At 41.1% G+C, this 18,539-nt stretch overlaps 2 protein-coding genes across 2 annotated transcripts; both read left to right on the forward strand.

Moving 5' to 3' along the window:
* Positions 1 to 1,097: 1,097 nt before the first annotated feature.
* LOC142955444 (tripartite motif-containing protein 16-like) lies at positions 1,098 to 3,432 on the forward strand. Its single transcript, XM_076096958.1, has one exon. The coding sequence runs from the start codon at positions 1,212 to 1,214 to the stop codon at positions 2,889 to 2,891; it is 1,680 nt and encodes a 559-aa protein (XP_075953073.1). The 5' UTR covers positions 1,098 to 1,211; the 3' UTR covers positions 2,892 to 3,432.
* Positions 3,433 to 13,182: 9,750 nt separating this feature from the next.
* On the forward strand, positions 13,183 to 15,526 carry LOC142955450 (tripartite motif-containing protein 16-like). The gene has a single exon (XM_076096966.1). The coding sequence runs from the start codon at positions 13,195 to 13,197 to the stop codon at positions 14,872 to 14,874; it is 1,680 nt and encodes a 559-aa protein (XP_075953081.1). The 5' UTR covers positions 13,183 to 13,194; the 3' UTR covers positions 14,875 to 15,526.
* The last annotated feature ends 3,013 nt before the right edge of the window (positions 15,527 to 18,539 follow it).

Raw genomic sequence — 18,539 nt, forward strand, 5'->3', positions numbered from 1 at the left:
TTTATACTTTTTACTTTCTGATAAATGAGTTGATACAAATTATTTATTGGTTAAAATGCTGATGTTTCTCAATGTAAATTAATAAATCATCATGTCTGCACTTAGAAATGTTAGTAGTCTTTAATAAACCGTCTTGAGTTTCTCAATTTCACATCAGCCATCAATAAAAGCCTGTCAGTCAACCAGAATAATATTTAATAATTTATTAATAAAGAATTATGTAGCACATTATATGAAGGTCATGTCTATAATGCTTAATAAGCACAATCTTAACACATTATAATGTATAAAGCTTCATAACAAGGCATCCTATAGGATCATCTCATCACATGTATCACCTGCATCAACTGGACACCTGTGAGACCAAATGTGAAGAAACTAGAACGTCTTCAAGATGTTTTTATGGACCGATCAGTCTAAAAAAAAAAAAGAAGAATGATGATAATAATAAATTAAATAAAATCAATACAAGAATTACAATACAAAATAAATAATAATTAATGAATGAAATAATAATCAACCCGGTTGACCCGGCCTGGCTGATCCTACTGACCTGTTCTGGAGCTCCCTGACGGTGCCCTGGTCGTGGTTTGCTGCCAGTGGTCGGGGCGATACTGCCCCTGACTTTGTTTTTGTTGTTATTTTGTAATTTATGTACTTTCTTATGGTCTTTACTTCTCACACACACACACACACACACACACACACACACACACACACACACACACACACACACACACACACACACACACACACACACACACTGACTATATGATGTTTGCTGGCTTGTATCTCACTGTTCTTGTCGTCCTCTTGTTGTTATGTTTATGTATTGTCTCTTGTCTTGTAATAAAAAAAGAGAAATGTTTTCTAAAGTGGAGCAGGTTTTAACTGAGGCTCTGCTTGTAAATGAGGAAGCAAAGTTCACATTCACAGCGCTGCTCCTCTTCCTGGAATGAAGCACAGCTTGATAACCCCTCCTTCTTCCTCCTGCTCTCAAACACAGCCGGCTCCACTCTGTCCACGTGTTTCCTTGTTCCCTCCCCTTCAGATCTACAGTTTTAAAGATGGGTGTAACCAACATGGTGGTGAAGCGATAGAGCTGACAGGCTGCATTCACTGAACAAACACATGTTGTTCAGATCAGAAGTCAAAGCAGAGTCACTTCTAGTGAAGCGAAACTCAGACAGTCGTTGTCACTGAGAGGTGAAATGGCGCAGAAAGGAGTTCAGCTGGATCGGGAAATCATCTCTTGTTCCATCTGTCTGGATCTACTGAAGGATCCAGTGACTACTCCCTGTGGACACAGCTACTGCATGAACTGTATTAAAAGCTTCTGGGATGAAGAGGATGTGAAGAAACTCCACAGCTGCCCTCAGTGTAGGCAGACCTTCACACCGAGGCCTCTCCTGCTGAAAAGCACCATGTTAGCAGTTTTAGTGGAGGAGCTGAAGAAGACTGGACTCCAAGCTGCTCCTGCTGATCACTGCTATGCTGGACCTGAAGATGTGTCCTGTGATGTCTGCACTGGGAGGAAACGGAAAGCCCTCAAGTCCTGTCTCGTCTGTCTGGTCTCTTATTGTGAGGAACACCTCCAGCCTCATTATGATGTAGCTCAATTAAAGAAGCACAAGCTGGTGGACCCCTCCAAGAAGCTCCAGGAGAACATCTGCTCTCGTCACGATGAGGTGATGAAGATGTTCTGCCGTACTGATCAGCAGTGTATCTGTTACCTCTGCTCTGTGGATGAACACAAAGGCCACGACACAGTCTCAGCTGCAGCAGAAAGGACTGAGAGGCAGAGAGAGCTGGAGGTGAGTCGACTAAACATCCAGCAGAGAATCCAGGACAGAGAGAAAGACGTGAAGCTGCTTCAGCAGGAGGTGGAGGCCGTCAATCGCTCTGCCGACGAAGCGGTGAAGGACAGCGAGAAGATCTTCACCGAGCTGATCCGTCTCATGGAGAAAAGAAGCTCCGATGTGAAGCAGCAGGTCAGATCCCAGCAGAAAAGTGAAGTGAGTCGAGTCAAAGAGCTTCAGGAGAAGCTGGAGCAGGAGATCTCTGAGCTGAAGAGGAGAGACGCTGAGCTGAAGCTGCTCTCACACACAGAGGATCACAACCAGTTTCTACACAACTACCCCTCACTGTCACCACTCAGAGAACCTACAGACTCGTCCGGCATCGATATCCGTCCTCTGAGCTACTTTGAGGACGTGACGGCGGCTGTGTCAGAAGTCAGAGATAAACTACAGGACGTTCTGAGAGAGAAGAGGACAAACGTCTCACTGGCAGTGACTGAAGTGGACGTTTTACTGTCACACTCACAAGCAGAGCCCAAGACCAGAGCTGAGTTCTTAAGATATTCAAGTGAAATCACACTGGATCCAAACACAGCACACACACTGCTGTTATTATCTGAGGGGAACAGAAAAGCAACAGCTATGAGAGAACAACAGTCTTATTCTAGTCACCCAGACAGATTCACTACATATCGTCAGGTCCTGAGTAGAGAGAGTCTGACTGGACGTTGTTACTGGGAGGTGGAGTGGAGAGGAGGAGAAGTTTTTGTAGCAGTCGCATACAAGAATATCAGCAGAACAGGAAGCTCTAATGAATGTGGTTTTGGAAGAAATGACAAATCTTGGGCGTTGCGTTGTAACAAAAACAGTTTTATATTTTGGTACAACAATATCCAAACTCCCGTCTCAGGTCCTCAGTCCTCCAGAGTAGGAGTGTACCTGGATCACAGAGCAGGTATTCTGTCTTTCTACAGCGTCTCTGAAACCATGACTCTCCTCCACAGAGTCCAGACCACATTCACTCAGCCTCTCTATGCTGGACTTTGGTGTTGTTATCATGGAGACACTGCTGAGTTCTGTAAACTAAAATAGACAGAAGTGATTTATGGAACAGCAGATTCATTTCTGTTAAACTCATTTTGTGTCCATTTTTGCTGAGACCTGATTTTCTTTCACCTGTCAATCAAACATTGAGGGCGGGACTTTGACATCTTGTCATTATTGTTGTGTACATGTTTGAGTTTCTTTAGGTGGAGCTCCTTCCTGTGTCTGTTAAACCATGGAGGCTATCACTGCTCATGATGATCTTTGTTGACCTGAACTGACATTTCTCTGCAGGAAAATGTAAACTTCTCTGAGGTCTAAATGTTTGTTGAAAATGTGTATTGATGTATTTGTTAGTTGTTGTTTCTCTTCCACTGCATGTGTCTTAAAGAGAGAAATCACCAGAGCTTCTTTTATCCAAGATATTTTGTTCTCACCACTTTCTGTAAAGATGTTTCATTCAATTTACATTTATTTATTTAAAAGACTAAATGTTGCTGTTGTCTGAATTGATGTGTCATACTGATGGATGTGAACAAATTGAAGGTTTACATGATAAAGAAAGTAATCTTGTTTCAAGAAGAACAAAGACTCTGATCTTGTTGTAAGAACAATCAGTCTATTGAGAAGGAAACTCGTCTGTTTGGAACTCTTTTTTTTAAGATCCAATGATTTTATATTAAAAGTCTCTTTCAATTATTTTACAATGTGTAGTTGTCTTTAGCCCGACCGAGCCCAATTTGGGGTTCGAGCGGTACCGTGGTACCGGTACCGAGGTTCCGAATGGACTTTTCATCAAGAAATATCAAAAATGCTCCAGACATATTAAATACCGAATTAACAAAAAAAGTCTGGGCAAAATCATCATACCAGCCATTTTACACAATTATACACAAACTAATTCAATAAACTAGAAGATTTATCACAAAATCACGGATTTTTCTCCAGAAAATCGGCGAACTGTGCACCCGATTTTCATCTTTCATCACAAAGCCGGCAGCGATCATGGCGGATGGATATATGATTTCGCACTAGGGCTCGATACGGCGTCGACCCAACGTGTCCAAATTGACCTCCGTCAAACCATTCAAAAGTTACATGACTAAAGCCAAGAAACCACACACTGCTCTCCAGAAAAACAATTGAAAGTCAGCATACCTTTTGGTGATTTTCGTGCCGAAAAACGCAGGCAATCCATTGAAATCCGATGCAGCAAAAATAGTCCGTCTCCTCCTCTCTGTCTCTGCAGTGAAATGAACCGGCTGGCACCTTCTATGAGGAAATGGCCAGCAGTTTTCTGCTGGACCAATGGATTTTACGCATAGGGGCTGGGCCAAGCATATCTCGATTTTGAGTGGCTAAAAGGCTGTCAATCTTCGAAATAACCCGCGTAGTGCTTCAGTTAACAGATTCGTTCGACATAAGCCAGGCGTGCGCAGAATCGATCACCGGCGATCGGCACACAATAGGCTCGTTCGAGTTGAACTGCGCCTCGCCTGGAAAGCAGACTGAGAGCAGGCGGACGTAGAAAGGGGCGTTGACAAAAAACTGCGTTCAAGTCGGACCGTTTTCAGCCGCCTGCTTCTTCTTCTTCTTCTTCTTTCTTTTGCTTTTTTAGGCGGTTGGCAAACAGCTTTCGGGTGCAAATACATATACATATGTGTGTAAATGAATAAAGATATGTATATAAATAAATATATATATATATATATCTATATATATACATATAGAAAAAATAAATAATAATACATTTCTTTCACAAATTCTATTCATTAGTGTTGTTGACTCTAAATATTCCAGAAAAAGTTTCCAACATTTGTCACTAAAGCTTTCCTCTCCAATCTCTCTTAGACCTTTTTTCAAAACTGGCTCTAAAATCTGCAGCCGCCTCGCTCACGTGAGATCATCGTTACTCACGTTTTCATGACGTCAGAGCAAGTCGGACGCAAATCTACCCAGCATGCATTGTGCGCCGATCGCCGGTGATCGATTCTGCGCACGCCTGGCTCAAGTCGAACGAGCCTAATGCATGCTGGGTAGATTTGCGTCTGACTTGCTCTGACGTCATGAAAACATGCGTAACGTTGATCTCACATGAGTGAGGCGGCCGCAGATTTTAGAGCCAGGCGATGCAGAATTGCTCTCCACCGACTGCATGACCCCAGGGCATGATGGGACTTGCGCTGACGTCATGATCACGTGGGCAACGATAACCTCAGAGAGCGGGGTGCCGCAGATTTTAGAGCCAGGCGCTGCAGTTGCTCTCCACTGACTGCGTGACCCCAGGGCATGATGGGAAGCTTCTTGCTGTCTTCGGATCAAAGAGCTGATTGGCTCTTAGATTTCCTTTAGTGGAAAAGGTGGGCGATCGTGGCTCACTGGGTTAAGAGGGTTGTCTGGTGTCCACAATGTCGGCTGTTCAAGCTTTGGCCTTTGACGTGTCATGTGTCGCATGTCAAAGACAGCCCACTGCTCCCCTTATATAGGGATGGGTCAAATGCAGAGACAAATGTATCTGTAAGAGCCATTTTGTATTCTTAACAGTTTTTGTATTTTATGTTTATTGCAAAAGTATGTGTGTTATGCTCTTTAGAATGTTTACCATATAATAGAGTTAAAAGATTGGTCATGTTGTAAAATGTGCTTCAAATGTGTGTTTTTGCCCTTTGAAGATAAAGGCTCCTCTATTCTGTCCTGCTATTGGATAATTATTGGTTGACTCCTTTAAGTGAGTTTCAGTGTAAGTTAGGCTTTGATGGAGCAGGATGTGGAGCAACAATTTTTCTGACCGCAGATTCTAGATCGCAGATTATAGACTTTTTAGTTATAGCCAGCTTAAGTCAATGTTTTAGTACTCCAGTTATTACCTAAGGAAATTGTTTTCAACTCTAACGAGCCTAACCTCTTCCGCATTCAACAAGGTGTCACATGATGAAATCCGCCAATCACAGGCCTTACAAAGCTTACATAGACACTGACTGAGAGGAGATTTTTTTTTAAGGAGGAGAGACATGGGAGCTGAAAATTGCTGAACACGGCTGAAAATGATTCCAAACTGCTTTATTACGATGTATTGAACACTCTTAGTGATAAAGCAAGTGAATATATAGTTAATATGTAGTTATATAGTATATAAAATTAGAATAGAGGCGCGCAAAAGCTGGTTCCAAAAATGAGAATTCGGCTTGAAACTCTGTACTCAGACCTCATTTATGCTGGCCTGCTTCACTCAATCTAAGGAAAATGTGCTTGTAGAGATCACAATGATGTTGTGCTATGACTGTGGAGTATTTTTAGGCTTCAATCTGCATTATTTCAAATAAATATTTTCAATAAAAGTGCTTTTTTTTCAAGGGGAACCTGAAACTTTTCAATTTGAGCTGTGTGCATCTTCATTCACTGTTAACCAGTAACATATACACAATATTTACACATCTGAACAGGTCTCTCACAAGTTTTACCTGTATTATACCATCAAAATTATTAAAATAGACCTTGTAGTTTCAGATTTACAGTCTTTAAGTATGGGTATGCAATTTTCGAGCAGAGGCCTAAAAATAGGGCTAGGGTTTATTAAAGGAAGACCTTCTTTCAGTGGTCTAGGATTCAAACTGCCTGCAGTCATCAGAGTGTTCCTGTCAGTGGGTTTAGTGGGAATACTTGTTTGTAGCTTTTCTAACTCACCACTGAACTCAAGACAAATATCATTACAGATCAGCTCCAAACTGCCTCATGAGGAGCAGAATGAATCCACATCTCTGGTTACTAGTAAATCCTTCTCATCAACAATGAGAGCTCTGCTCTTCAGCAGCATGTCAGTGTGTCTTGTATGTAGGAGGGCAAAGCGTTCAGCAGCTTCTTCATGTGTGAGTCCACAAACATGTGAGACTTGAGATGAATCCTCACATGTTAAGTTCAACTGTTACTATTTAGTTTGGAGACAACTTGTTGTATTTTATATTTCAACCACAAGATGGCGCCATGATATGTAAAGCACACACAGGTGACACGTTAATGCAGGTGATACATGTGATGTTTGATCACCAGTGACGTCATTCTATTATAGGATGCCTTGTTAACATGTTTGGAAATGTATAAAAAGTGGTTTGTAACTTAGAGTTCTTGCTTACAGGTTTTATATAATGATAAAGCGTTTGAGTGAAGAAGGACTTCAGAAGTTATTACCGTTATATTATCAAGTGTATCATGAAGGTCCAATACCAGAAAGGTGTTTTTATCTAAACTTAAGTGTGTCAACTGTTGTGGAAATTTATCACATGGTTCTTTTAGTTATAACTTGTATCTCTTAAACCTGCATATACCACCCTAACCTCCTTTGTTCCCACGAAAAGGCTGGGAACCTGCCTTGGTGGGTGCAGCAGCCAACGACATCTGCGAGGGGGAGGGTGAAGGGAGAGGAGACGAGATAACGCACATATATACTCTGTTTTGTCTTTTTATTATTGTTAGACCTCCGAACCATCCGTGGGGAAAGAGCTCTATCCATGCAGCTGAATTTTGATTGAAGTGTCTGTTCATTAAAATTGATTTTAATAAGTTCCATCGTGATTATTTCTCACAGAGAGGTTAAAAAGATATTTTTTCCACCACACATGGGAAAGGGAAGAGGACAGCATAGCAGACTTGGAACATTTGTGATGAGGATTCTGAAACCTTCACCAATCTCAGCCAGCATCCAACACCAATAAGTGACCTGGACCTGCAACAGTTAGAGAGATGTGTTGTCCTCATGTACGATAGATCAAGCGCAGTTACTGGTGTGGATGAAGCAAGACTGGATCTCTTTGCCCGCAAACAAAGGCCCCACAACTCGATTCCACCAACTCAGGCAGCCCTGAGAGAACATGCAAAGTGTGCTGCTTATCAGGCTGGGATCATCTGGGGCCAGACAACTATCTCCAGGCCAGACATCGGCAGTCCTACTGATTGGGGGTGGACACAGAAAGGAGAGAAATGGCAGGTATGTTGGTCGACGTTACCCCCCATCGCAGCCAGCTGTCAGGAACTGGCCAAGTGTTCCTGTAAGAAAAGTTGCCATGGGAGGTGCAAGTGCTTTCAGTTGGGACTTCCATGTACAGCACTCTGCAGCTGCATATGTGAGCAGTAGCAGTTGGAAGATGAATGTGCCCGATGACCGTACCTTTGTGCGGAGTTACTGCAGACATTCAGATCGGAATGATACCCCCTGAACAGTGACATTGACATTAATGCACCTACATTGGGTGCTACATATTAGTTTGAGGCTAAGTCCTCGGCAATTGTAAGTAAAATTGCATTTAAAGAACTGAAAAAAGATAAAAACAACGCATTTCTTTATTTTGAAAGTCCGTTGCTCACTGGCAGCGGTGGAGGAAGTCTTCAGACTACGTTGATGCAGCGTGTGGGAGAAGTATAGATAAACAAAAGCAAGACAAGCTAACAGATGCTACAGAGAAGTGGAGACAAACTGCAGCCGGTTAGTGTTTAAGTTGCCTATTACCGTAAACAGGTTTATGAAATCTCGGTTTTTTATAGTAATTTACTGTGAACAAAAAACAGTTCTCAACTGTGAAATCTACGGTTGCAAAAAACATACACAGTGATGTATTATACATTCTCACTTTATTTTTTATGGTGAAGTTCTGGCAACCACAGCTGCCGGTAATTTACCGTATATTACACAGAATAATTTTTACAGTGTACCAGTACATGGCAATATAAGTGTATTTAAACCATAGATTCAGTTATATTTACCTGTGTCTTTGTTATTTGTCTAGTTATTGATACAGATGTATTTAATGCTGTTTATTTCATCTGATATTTGATGTTCATGGTTAGTTTGCAACCTAGTTATATACATCATGTATTTACTTGTTATGTTTATGTAATGTAAGAACTAAACATACATAGATGGAAGAGTGAGCATGAGTTGATCACGAGGCAATAAATAATGACAGTTGAAAAATAAAGAGACGTTTGGTTTATTCTTATTAAACAGCCTTCAGTGGACCTTGCCTCAGTTACCACCCAGTCATAGCACCACCTGTGCTTCCCATTTTGACCTTCATTACTACATCATCACTGCACCATCATCAACCTCTAACCTGTTCTGTTGTTACTCTGCTGTCAGCGTCTCAGCACCTCTGACAAAATCATGTCATCATAATGAAAGCACTTTGGTCTAAAGAATGATTTAGCACTGTGCTTGTGTGTGAACACAGTTGTAGGAGTTGACAATATGAGTTATTGTATAAGACTGAAACAAGGAGAGCACAGCTACTAAAAGCAGTCAAATGATTGTTGTTTAGCGCTGTTACATCTTTTTAGCCGTATGTCTATCTCTGTGCATGTACATTTAGATAAGTCATATTTATTGTATGTGTACACACTCTGATTATATAATTAACAATATATTAATTGGGCTAGTTTGCTGTTCCTGTAAAACTGAGCAACAGGGCCATTGGCCTGGTTACATGTTGGTCACTAACACATTTACATCAGCAGGTCATGACCTTCCTCAGCTAAGAGCAGCAGCTCACATTTACTTCTATATGATCCAGTGACATCCGCACACGTCTAGATTAGCAAAGAAAGACAATCTTTGGTATTTTCTAACTCTGTATGTCAATTACAAGTTAAATACTTCCCTAAAAGCAGAAGCCTTCAGAATCAGTTGTTGCATTGTGATTACATTCCTGTATTTGACTTGTATTGCTGTATCTCAATTCTTCTGATTCTTCCGTCTGCAGTTAATCTGCTCACATTATCTCAATCATCACAGCTTTGGTTTGCAAGAGTTGTTCCTAAACACACCACTCTTCTGTCCAAAGATGATTGTCATCAGTGACGTTTCCGTGGTCGGAGAAGGGACTGAATCCATCCTCAGTGCAAGTCAAATACAGGAATGTAATCACACTGCAATGTGTTCATTTCACATTCTATATTTGACCTATTTACGAGATGAAAGAGATCAGATAAAATAAAAACATCAGTGCTGACAATGTCTTCTTGTGACATCAATCAGGTACTTGAGTCCATCTTTAAAAAGTTGTGGCAGATTATTAACACTGGTTTTCTCTTTAAAATATTTGTTTTCTAATTCTGTGGGCCCTCTGTGCATTCGAGAAGCTGACCTAAAATCTGCCCTCGAGGTGGAACTAAAATGAACTCCATCAGTGATAACTTAAGGTGGACTGTTTTCCAAATAGTAACACATCTGACGGTGTGCGTCCCCTTAGAGCTCCAGAGATCAATCTGAGGGTCACAAGACAGTTAACATGAGAAGAGAAGAGAAACAATTCATCTGGTTTTACTCTTGTTTTGTGAGATTAGGAACAAAATTGAAAATGTTCTAGAGTCAAACCTTCTGTATCCCAATGGCAATACAACTGAAGTCATTTTATTTGGACCACATGCATTTGACCAACATTATATCTTCTCATCTTTGACCTTTTCTGTTGAACCATTCAATTCAGGATTTAAGTGTGACGAATAAATCAATGAGGTAGTTAAATGATGTATAATGTTTAATAAGAATAAACAAAACATCTCTTTATTTTTCAACTGTCTTTATTTATTGCCTCGTGATCAACTCATGCTCACTCTTTCATGTATGTTTACTTCTTAAATGACACAAAGATAACTAAACACATGATGTATACAACTAGGTTATAAATTAACCATGAACATCAAATATCAGATGAAATAATCAGCATTCAATACATCTGTATCAATAACCTAGATAATTAACAAAGGCACAGGTAAATATAACTGAATCTATGGTTTAAATAGCTACTCAGCTCGATATACTGTCTTGTTATTAAGAGTCAGAACAAGCCTAACTTCTTTATATTGGAATCACAGATTGTGAATATAAGTTATTGTGATGCAATCTGCTGACATTATGAAAAACATCAACTGTGCATGACTGTGGATGATATAAACTCATACTGAGCACACAGATGTTTAAAGATATGAGATAAAGTATTGATCTTTATTCAAATAAGGTTTTAGTTCAATTGTACAGATGCTGATCAGCCTTCAACGTTGCAGCTGCAGCTTTTGTTTTCATCACTAGATTCCGCTTGATCACCCTAATGACGTCACGTTTGTAAAAGACCAAATCTTTCTGAATTAATAACTCTCTCGCCGGGTGCGGTGGCGCGCGCCTGTAATCCCAGTTACCGGGAGGCTGAGGCTGGAGGATCGTTTGAGCTCAGGAGCTCTGAGCTGCAGCGGACTATGAAGATCCGGTGTCCGCACTAAGTTCGGTATCGGTATGGTGCTCCTGGGGGAGCCCGGGACCACCAGGTGGTCTAAGGAGGGGTGCACCGGCCCAGGTCGGAGACGGAGCAGGTCAAAGCCCCCGTGCCGCTCAGTAGTGGGATCGCGCCTGTGAATAGACGCTGTAGTGCAGCCTGAGTAACACAGCGGGACCCAGTCTTCTTACACTCTGTCTACTGTTCAACAAACAGCTGATACAACAACAAGGTGTTTACATGTTACAGCAGCTTCATCACTGCTTCTTTATATTCTAGTTCCCATGAAAACATTCAGAAACCAGTTGTGTGTGTTTGTCCTACAGCGCCTCCACCTGGAGGAGAGGAGCAATGAGCACCAATCACAGCAGTCAGTGCAGCTCCACACATACAGCAAACTAACGGGGCTTTCTTTATGACGTTCAATCAACGTGATGGAGAGGTGAACAGTCACAAACAAACACTTTCTCTTTGTTTTTATGTTCAAATAACACAAATATGTCCATAATAATACTTCAAGGTATCAACATCTGGATCAAAATCATTTAGAAACGTGTTTTTCTATCTTGTTGTAAATGTGTTGTTTTCATTGAGTGAATCTTCTATCAGCCTTAAATATGAACAGTAGCTGTGAAACAATACAGAGAGCTCATGGTTCAGCAGCACAACACGTGGTTTACAGTTTGAAGTGACTGAAGCTCAGAGAGATGGAGTAGTTACAGAGCAGGTAACACTCTCAGCACATGTGCCATGCCATGTTTATGTTTCTGCTTCATGTGCTTCATTCTCCAAAATGTTGGTCTGTTACTCTAATATATATATTTATACTTTTTACTTTCTGATAAATGAGTTGATACAAATTATTTATTGGTTAAAATGCTGATGTTTCTCAATGTAAATTAATAAATCATCATGTCTGCACTTAGAAATGTTAGTAGTCTTTAATAAACCGTCTTGAGTTTCTCAATTTCACATCAGCCATCAATAAAAGCCTGTCAGTCAACCAGAATAATATTTAATCATTTATTAATAAAGAATTATGTAACACATTATATGAAGGTCATGTCTATAATGCTTAATAAGCACAATCTTAACACATTATAATGTATAAAGTTCATAACAAGGCATCCTATAGGATCATCTCATCACATGTATCACCTGCATCAACTGGACACCTGTGAGACCAAATGTGAAGAAACTAGAACGTCTTCAAGATGTTTTTATGGACCGATCAGTCTAAAAAAAAAAAAGAAGAATGATGATAATAATAAATTAAATAAAATCAATACAAGAATTACAATACAAAATAAATAATAATTAATGAATGAAATAATAATCAACCCGGTTGACCCGGCCTGGCTGATCCTACTGACCTGTTCTGGAGCTCCCTGACGGTGCCCTGGTCGTGGTTTGCTGCCAGTGGTCGGGGCGATACTGCCCCTGACTTTGTTTTTGTTGTTATTTTGTAATTTATGTACTTTCTTATGGTCTTTACCACACCCACACACACACACACACACACACACACACACACACACACACACACACACACACACACACACACACACACACACACACACACACACACACACACACACACACACACACACACACACACACACACACACACACACACACACACACACACACTATATGATGTTTGCTGGCTTGTATCTCACTGTTCTTGTCGTCCTCTTGTTGTTATGTTTATGTATTGTCTCTTGTCTTGTAATAAAAAAAGAGAAATGTTTTCTAAAGTGGAGCAGGTTTTAACCGAGGCTCTGCTTGTAAATGAGGAAGCAAAGTTCACATTCACAGCGCTGCTCCTCTTCCTGGAATGAAGCACAGCTTGATAACCCCTCCTTCTTCCTCCTGCTCTCAAACACAGCCGGCTCCACTCTGTCCACGTGTTTCCTTGTTCCCTCCCCTTCAGATCTACAGTTTTAAAGATGGGTGTAACCAACATGGTGGTGAAGCGATAGAGCTGACAGGCTCCATTCACTGAACAAACACATGTTGTTCAGATCAGAAGTCAAAGCAGAGTCACTTCTAGTGAAGCGAAACTCAGACAGTTGTTGTCACTGAGAGGTGAAATGGCGCAGAAAGGAGTTCAGCTGGATCGGGAAGCCTTCTCTTGTTCCATCTGTCTGGATCTACTGAAGGATCCGGTGACTACTTCCTGTGGACACAGCTACTGCATGAACTGTATTAAAAGCTTCTGGGATGAAGAGGATGTGAAGAAACTCCACAGCTGCCCTCAGTGTAGGCAGACCTTCACACCGAGGCCTCTCCTGCTGAAAAACACCATGTTAGCAGTTTTAGTGGAGGAGCTGAAGAAGACTGGACTCCAAGCTGCTCCTGCTGATCACTGCTATGCTGGACCTGAAGATGTGTCCTGTGATGTCTGCACTGGGAGGAAACGGAAAGCCCTCAAGTCCTGTCTCGTCTGTCTGGTCTCTTATTGTGAGGAACACCTCCAGCGTCATTATGATGTGGCTCAATTAACAAAACACAAGCTGGTGGACCCCTCCAAGAAGCTCCAGGAGAACATCTGCTCTCGTCACGATGAGGTGATGAAGATGTTCTGCCGTACTGATCAGCAGTGTATCTGTTACCTCTGCTCTGTGGATGAACACAAAGGCCACGACACAGTCTCAGCTGCAGCAGAAAGGACTGAGAGGCAGAGAGAGCTGGAGGTGAGTCGACTAAACATCCAGCAGAGAATCCAGGACAGAGAGAAAGACGTGAAGCTGCTTCAGCAGGAGGTGGAGGCCGTCAATCGCTCTGCCGACGAAGCGGTGAAGGACAGCGAGAAGATCTTCACCGAGCTGATCCGTCTCATGGAGAAAAGAAGCTCCGATGTGAAGCAGCAGGTCAGATCCCAGCAGAAAAGTGAAGTGAGTCGAGTCAAAGAGCTTCAGGAGAAGCTGGAGCAGGAGATCTCTGAGCTGAAGAGGAGAGACGCTGAGCTGAAGCTGCTCTCACACACAGAGGATCACAACCAGTTTCTACACAACTACCCCTCACTGTCACCACTCAGAGAACCTACAGACTCGTCCGGCATCGATATCCGTCCTCTGAGCTACTTTGAGGACGTGACGGCGGCTGTGTCAGAAGTCAGAGATAAACTACAGGACGTTCTGAGAGAGAAGAGGACAAACGTCTCACTGGCAGTGACTGAAGTGGACGTTTTACTGTCTCATTCACAAGCAGAGCCCAAGACCAGAGCTGAGTTCTTAAGATATTCAAGTGAAATCACACTGGATCCAAACACAGCATTCAGATATCTGTTATTATCTGAGGGGAACAGAAAAGCAACATTTATGAGAGAACAACAGTCTTATTCTCGTCACCCAGACAGATTCACTACATGTCGTCAGGTCCTGAGTAGAGAGAGTCTGACTGGACGTTGTTACTGGGAGGTGGAGTGGAGAGGAGGAGGAGTTTATGTAGCAGTCGCATACAAGAATATCATCAGAACAGGGAGCTTTGATGAATGTGGTTTTGGATACAATGACAAATCTTGGGCGTTACGTTGTAACAAAAACAGTTTTACATTTTTGTACAACAATATCCAAACTCCCGTCTCAGGTCCTCAGTCCTCCAGAGTAGGAGTGTACCTGGATCACAGAGCAGGTATTCTGTCTTTCTACAGCGTCTCTGAAACCATGACTCTCCTCCACAGAGTCCAGACCACATTCACTCAGCCTCTCTATGCTGGACTTTGGTGTTATTATCATGGAGCCACTGCTGAGTTCTGTAAACTAAAATAGACAGAAGTGATTTATGGAACAGCAGATTCATTTCTGTTAAACTCATTTTGTGTCCATTTTTGCTGAGACCTGATTTCTTTCACCTGTCAATCAAACATTGAGGGCGGTACTTTGACATCTTGTCATTATTGTTGTGTACATGTTTGAGTTTCTTTAGGTGGAGCTCCTTCCTGTGTCTGTTAAACCATGGAGGCTATCACTGCTCATGATGATCTTTGTTGACCTGAACTGACATTTCTCTGCAGGAAAATGTAAACTTCTCTGAGGTCTAAATGTTTGTTGAAAATGTGTATTGATGTATTTGTTAGTTGTTGTTTCTCTTCCACTGCATGTGTCTTAAAGAGAGAAATCACCAGAGCTTCTTTTATCCAAGATATTTTGTTCTCACCACTTTCTGTAAAGATATCTTTAATTACATTTACATTTATTTGTTTGAAAGACTAAATGTTGCTGTTGTCTGAATTGATGTGTCATACTGATGGATGTGAACAAATTGAAGGTTTACATGATAAAGAAAGTAATCTTGTTTCAAGAAGAACAAAGACTCTGATCTTGTTGTAAGAACAATCAGTCTATTGAGAAGGAAACTCGTCTGTTTGGAACTCTTTTTTTTAAGATTCAATGATTTTATATTAAAAGTCTCTTTCAATTATTTTACAATGTGTAGTTGTCTTTAGCCCGACCGAGCCCAATTTGGGGTTCGAGCGGTACCGTGGTACCGGTACCGAGATTCCGAATGGACTTTTCATCAAGAAATATCAAAAATGCTCCAGACATATTAAATACCGAATTAACAAAAAAAGTCTGGGCAAAATCATCATACCAGCCATTTTACACAATTATACACAAACTAATTCAATAAACTAGAAGATTTATCACAAAATCACGGATTTTTCTCCAGAAAATCGGCGAACTGTGCACCCGATTTTCATCTTTCATCACAAAGCCGGCAGCGATCATGGCGGATGGATATATGATTTCGCACTAGGGCTCGATACGGCGTCGACCCAACGTGTCCAAATTGACTTCCGTCAAACCATTCAAAAGTTACATGACTAAAGCCAAGAAACCACACACTGCTCTCCAGAAAAACAATTGAAAGTCAGCATACCTTTTGGTAATTTTCGTGCCGAAAAACGCAGGCAATCCATTGAAATCCGATGCAGCAAAAATAGTCCGTCTCCTCCTCTCTGTCTCTGCAGTGAAATGAACCGGCTGGCACCTTCTATGAGGAAAGCAGTTTTCTGCTGGACCAATGGATTTTACGCATAGGGGCTGGGCCAAGCATATCTCGATTTTGAGTGGCTAAAAGGCTGTCAATCTTCGAAATAACCCGCGTAGTGCTTCAGTTAACAGGTTCGTTCGACATAAGCCAGGCGTGCGCAGAATCGATCACCGGCGATCGGCACACAATAGGCTCGTTCGAGTTGAACTGCGCCTCGCCTGGAAAGCAGACTGAGAGCAGGCGGACGTAGAAAGGGGCGTTGACAAAAAACTGCGTTCAAGTCGGACCGTTTTCAGCCGCCTGCTTCTTCTTCTTCTTTCTTTTGCTTTTTTTGGCGGTTGGCAAACAGCTTTCGGATGCATTACCGCCTCCCACTGATCTGGAGTGTGGACTAAGGACTCCAATACGACAACCAAACGAAAAGAAATACATATACATATATACACACACATATACACATGTGTGTAAATGAATAAAGATATGTATATAAATATATATATATATATATATATATATATAGAAAAAATAAATAATAATACATTTCTTTCTCAAATTCTATTCATTAGTGTTGTTGACTCTAAATATTCCAGAACAAGTTTCCAACATTTGTCACTAAAGCTTTCCTCTCCAATCTCTCTTAGACCTTTTTTCAAAACTTCTCTCTCTGACTCGTACCTCTGACAGGACAATAAAACATGGTCCACGGTTTCTTCTTCTCCACAAAATGTACACTTTCCATTATTATGCTTTCTAATAACAGAGGGAACTGTTCAGTCAGAGTCTTCAATCAGAGGAGAGGCGGTTCAATCCCTGGCTCCGCTAGCAGCATGTCGATGTGTCCTTGAGCAAGACACTTAACCCCAAAATTGCTGGTCTTTAAGTTTGGATGTCTTTTCATATATTTAACTATGTTATTATTATAATTGAGGATATAAGATTGGACATATTTTAGTTCTTGGATGTCATATTTATTTAAACATTTATATAAATAAATATGTGTTTACGTGTATACGGCGTCTAAAACCTTGTTGGGAAAACTGGATGTAATACAAGTGTTAAGAATATGTAGTGGGGTCTTTAAAACAACATCTGTGCCGGCATTGCAGGTAGAAATGGGGGAAATGCCGTTGGAATTGAGAAGAATACAGATCATGATGACATATTGGGTCAGTTTACAAGGACATAACAACCATCCAACAATAAGTGCAATTGAGCCATGCTGGGAACATGACAACAGGCCAACAAAGAGCTTTGGTTGGGTTGTTAAGAAGAAGGCTAGTGAATTAGGTTATAGGAGTTATTCTCCAGCTGTGGTCCAGCTGTTCCTCTTTGGTTACTGCCACAGCCAGAAATTGATCTTGGCCTCCTTGAACTGATGAGAGATGAACGTGGGGGAAACTGTAACATCTTCAAGTCATACATCAGTTACCATAATTAAATACAGATTTATGGATCTAAAGACCCTAAAACTGGCAGAATAGCAGCAGCAGCAGTGATCCCAGAATTCCATTTGGAGTGTGGGAAGAGACTTAGTGATGATTTATTTGTGTTGACATGTGAGATGATGGCCATAGTTATTGCGTTACAGTGGATAGAGGATGTCAGGCCAGAGAGAGTGGTGATTGCATCAGACTCCTGTGCAGTGCTAACGAGTTTGACATTTTGCCACTCCAGAAGCAGAGAGGATTTACTGTTTGAAAGGCGGATAAAGCAGCAAAAAGGGCTTTGAAGAGTGGGAGCAATATCGTCAATGTAAATATAAGTAAGTCAGAAGCTAAAGTGGTGATTAAGGGACAAATCAAAAAGATATGTCAGAATGAATGTAATAAAGGGAGTAAAGGAAGATATCTGTTTAAAAATAAACCATTGGTTGGGAGCAGGATCTAGTGGACGAACTAGAAAAGAGGAGACGATTATGACAAGACTAAGGAATGGCCATACTGGTCTGAACAGTTCCCTCTATGTTATTAGAAAGCATAATAATGGAAAGTGTAAATTTTGTGGAGAAGAAGAAACCGTGGACCATGTTTTATTGTCCTGTCAGAGGTACGAGTCAGAGAGAGAAGTTTTGAAAAAAGGTCTAAGAGAGATTGGAGAGGAAAGCTTTAGTGACAAATGTTGGAAACTTTTTCTGGAATATTTAGAGTCAACAACACTAATGAATAGAATTTGAGAAAGAAATGTATTTTTATTTATTTTTTCTATATGTATATATATATATATATATATATATATTTATTTATTTATATACATATCTTTATTCATTTACACACATATGTATATGTATGTGTATATGTATTTCTTTTCGTTTGGTTGTCGTATTAGAGTCCTTAGTCCACACTCCAGATCAGTGGGAGGCGGTAATGCACCCGAAAGCTGTTTGCCAACCGCCAAAAAAAGCAAAAGAAGAAGAAGAAGCAGGCGGCTGAAAACGGTCCGA

This window comes from Anarhichas minor, unplaced genomic scaffold (genome assembly GCF_050575085.1).
Source record: "Anarhichas minor isolate MPS153535 unplaced genomic scaffold, ASM5057508v1 ptg000023l, whole genome shotgun sequence".
NCBI lineage: Eukaryota > Metazoa > Chordata > Actinopteri > Perciformes > Anarhichadidae > Anarhichas > Anarhichas minor.

Excerpts from the sequence above, each read along its gene's own strand:
- LOC142955444 (XM_076096958.1), top strand. The coding sequence starts at position 1,212 with ATGGCGCAGAAAGGAGTTCAGCTGGATCGGGAAATCATCTCTTGTTCC.
- LOC142955450 (XM_076096966.1), top strand. The coding sequence starts at position 13,195 with ATGGCGCAGAAAGGAGTTCAGCTGGATCGGGAAGCCTTCTCTTGTTCC.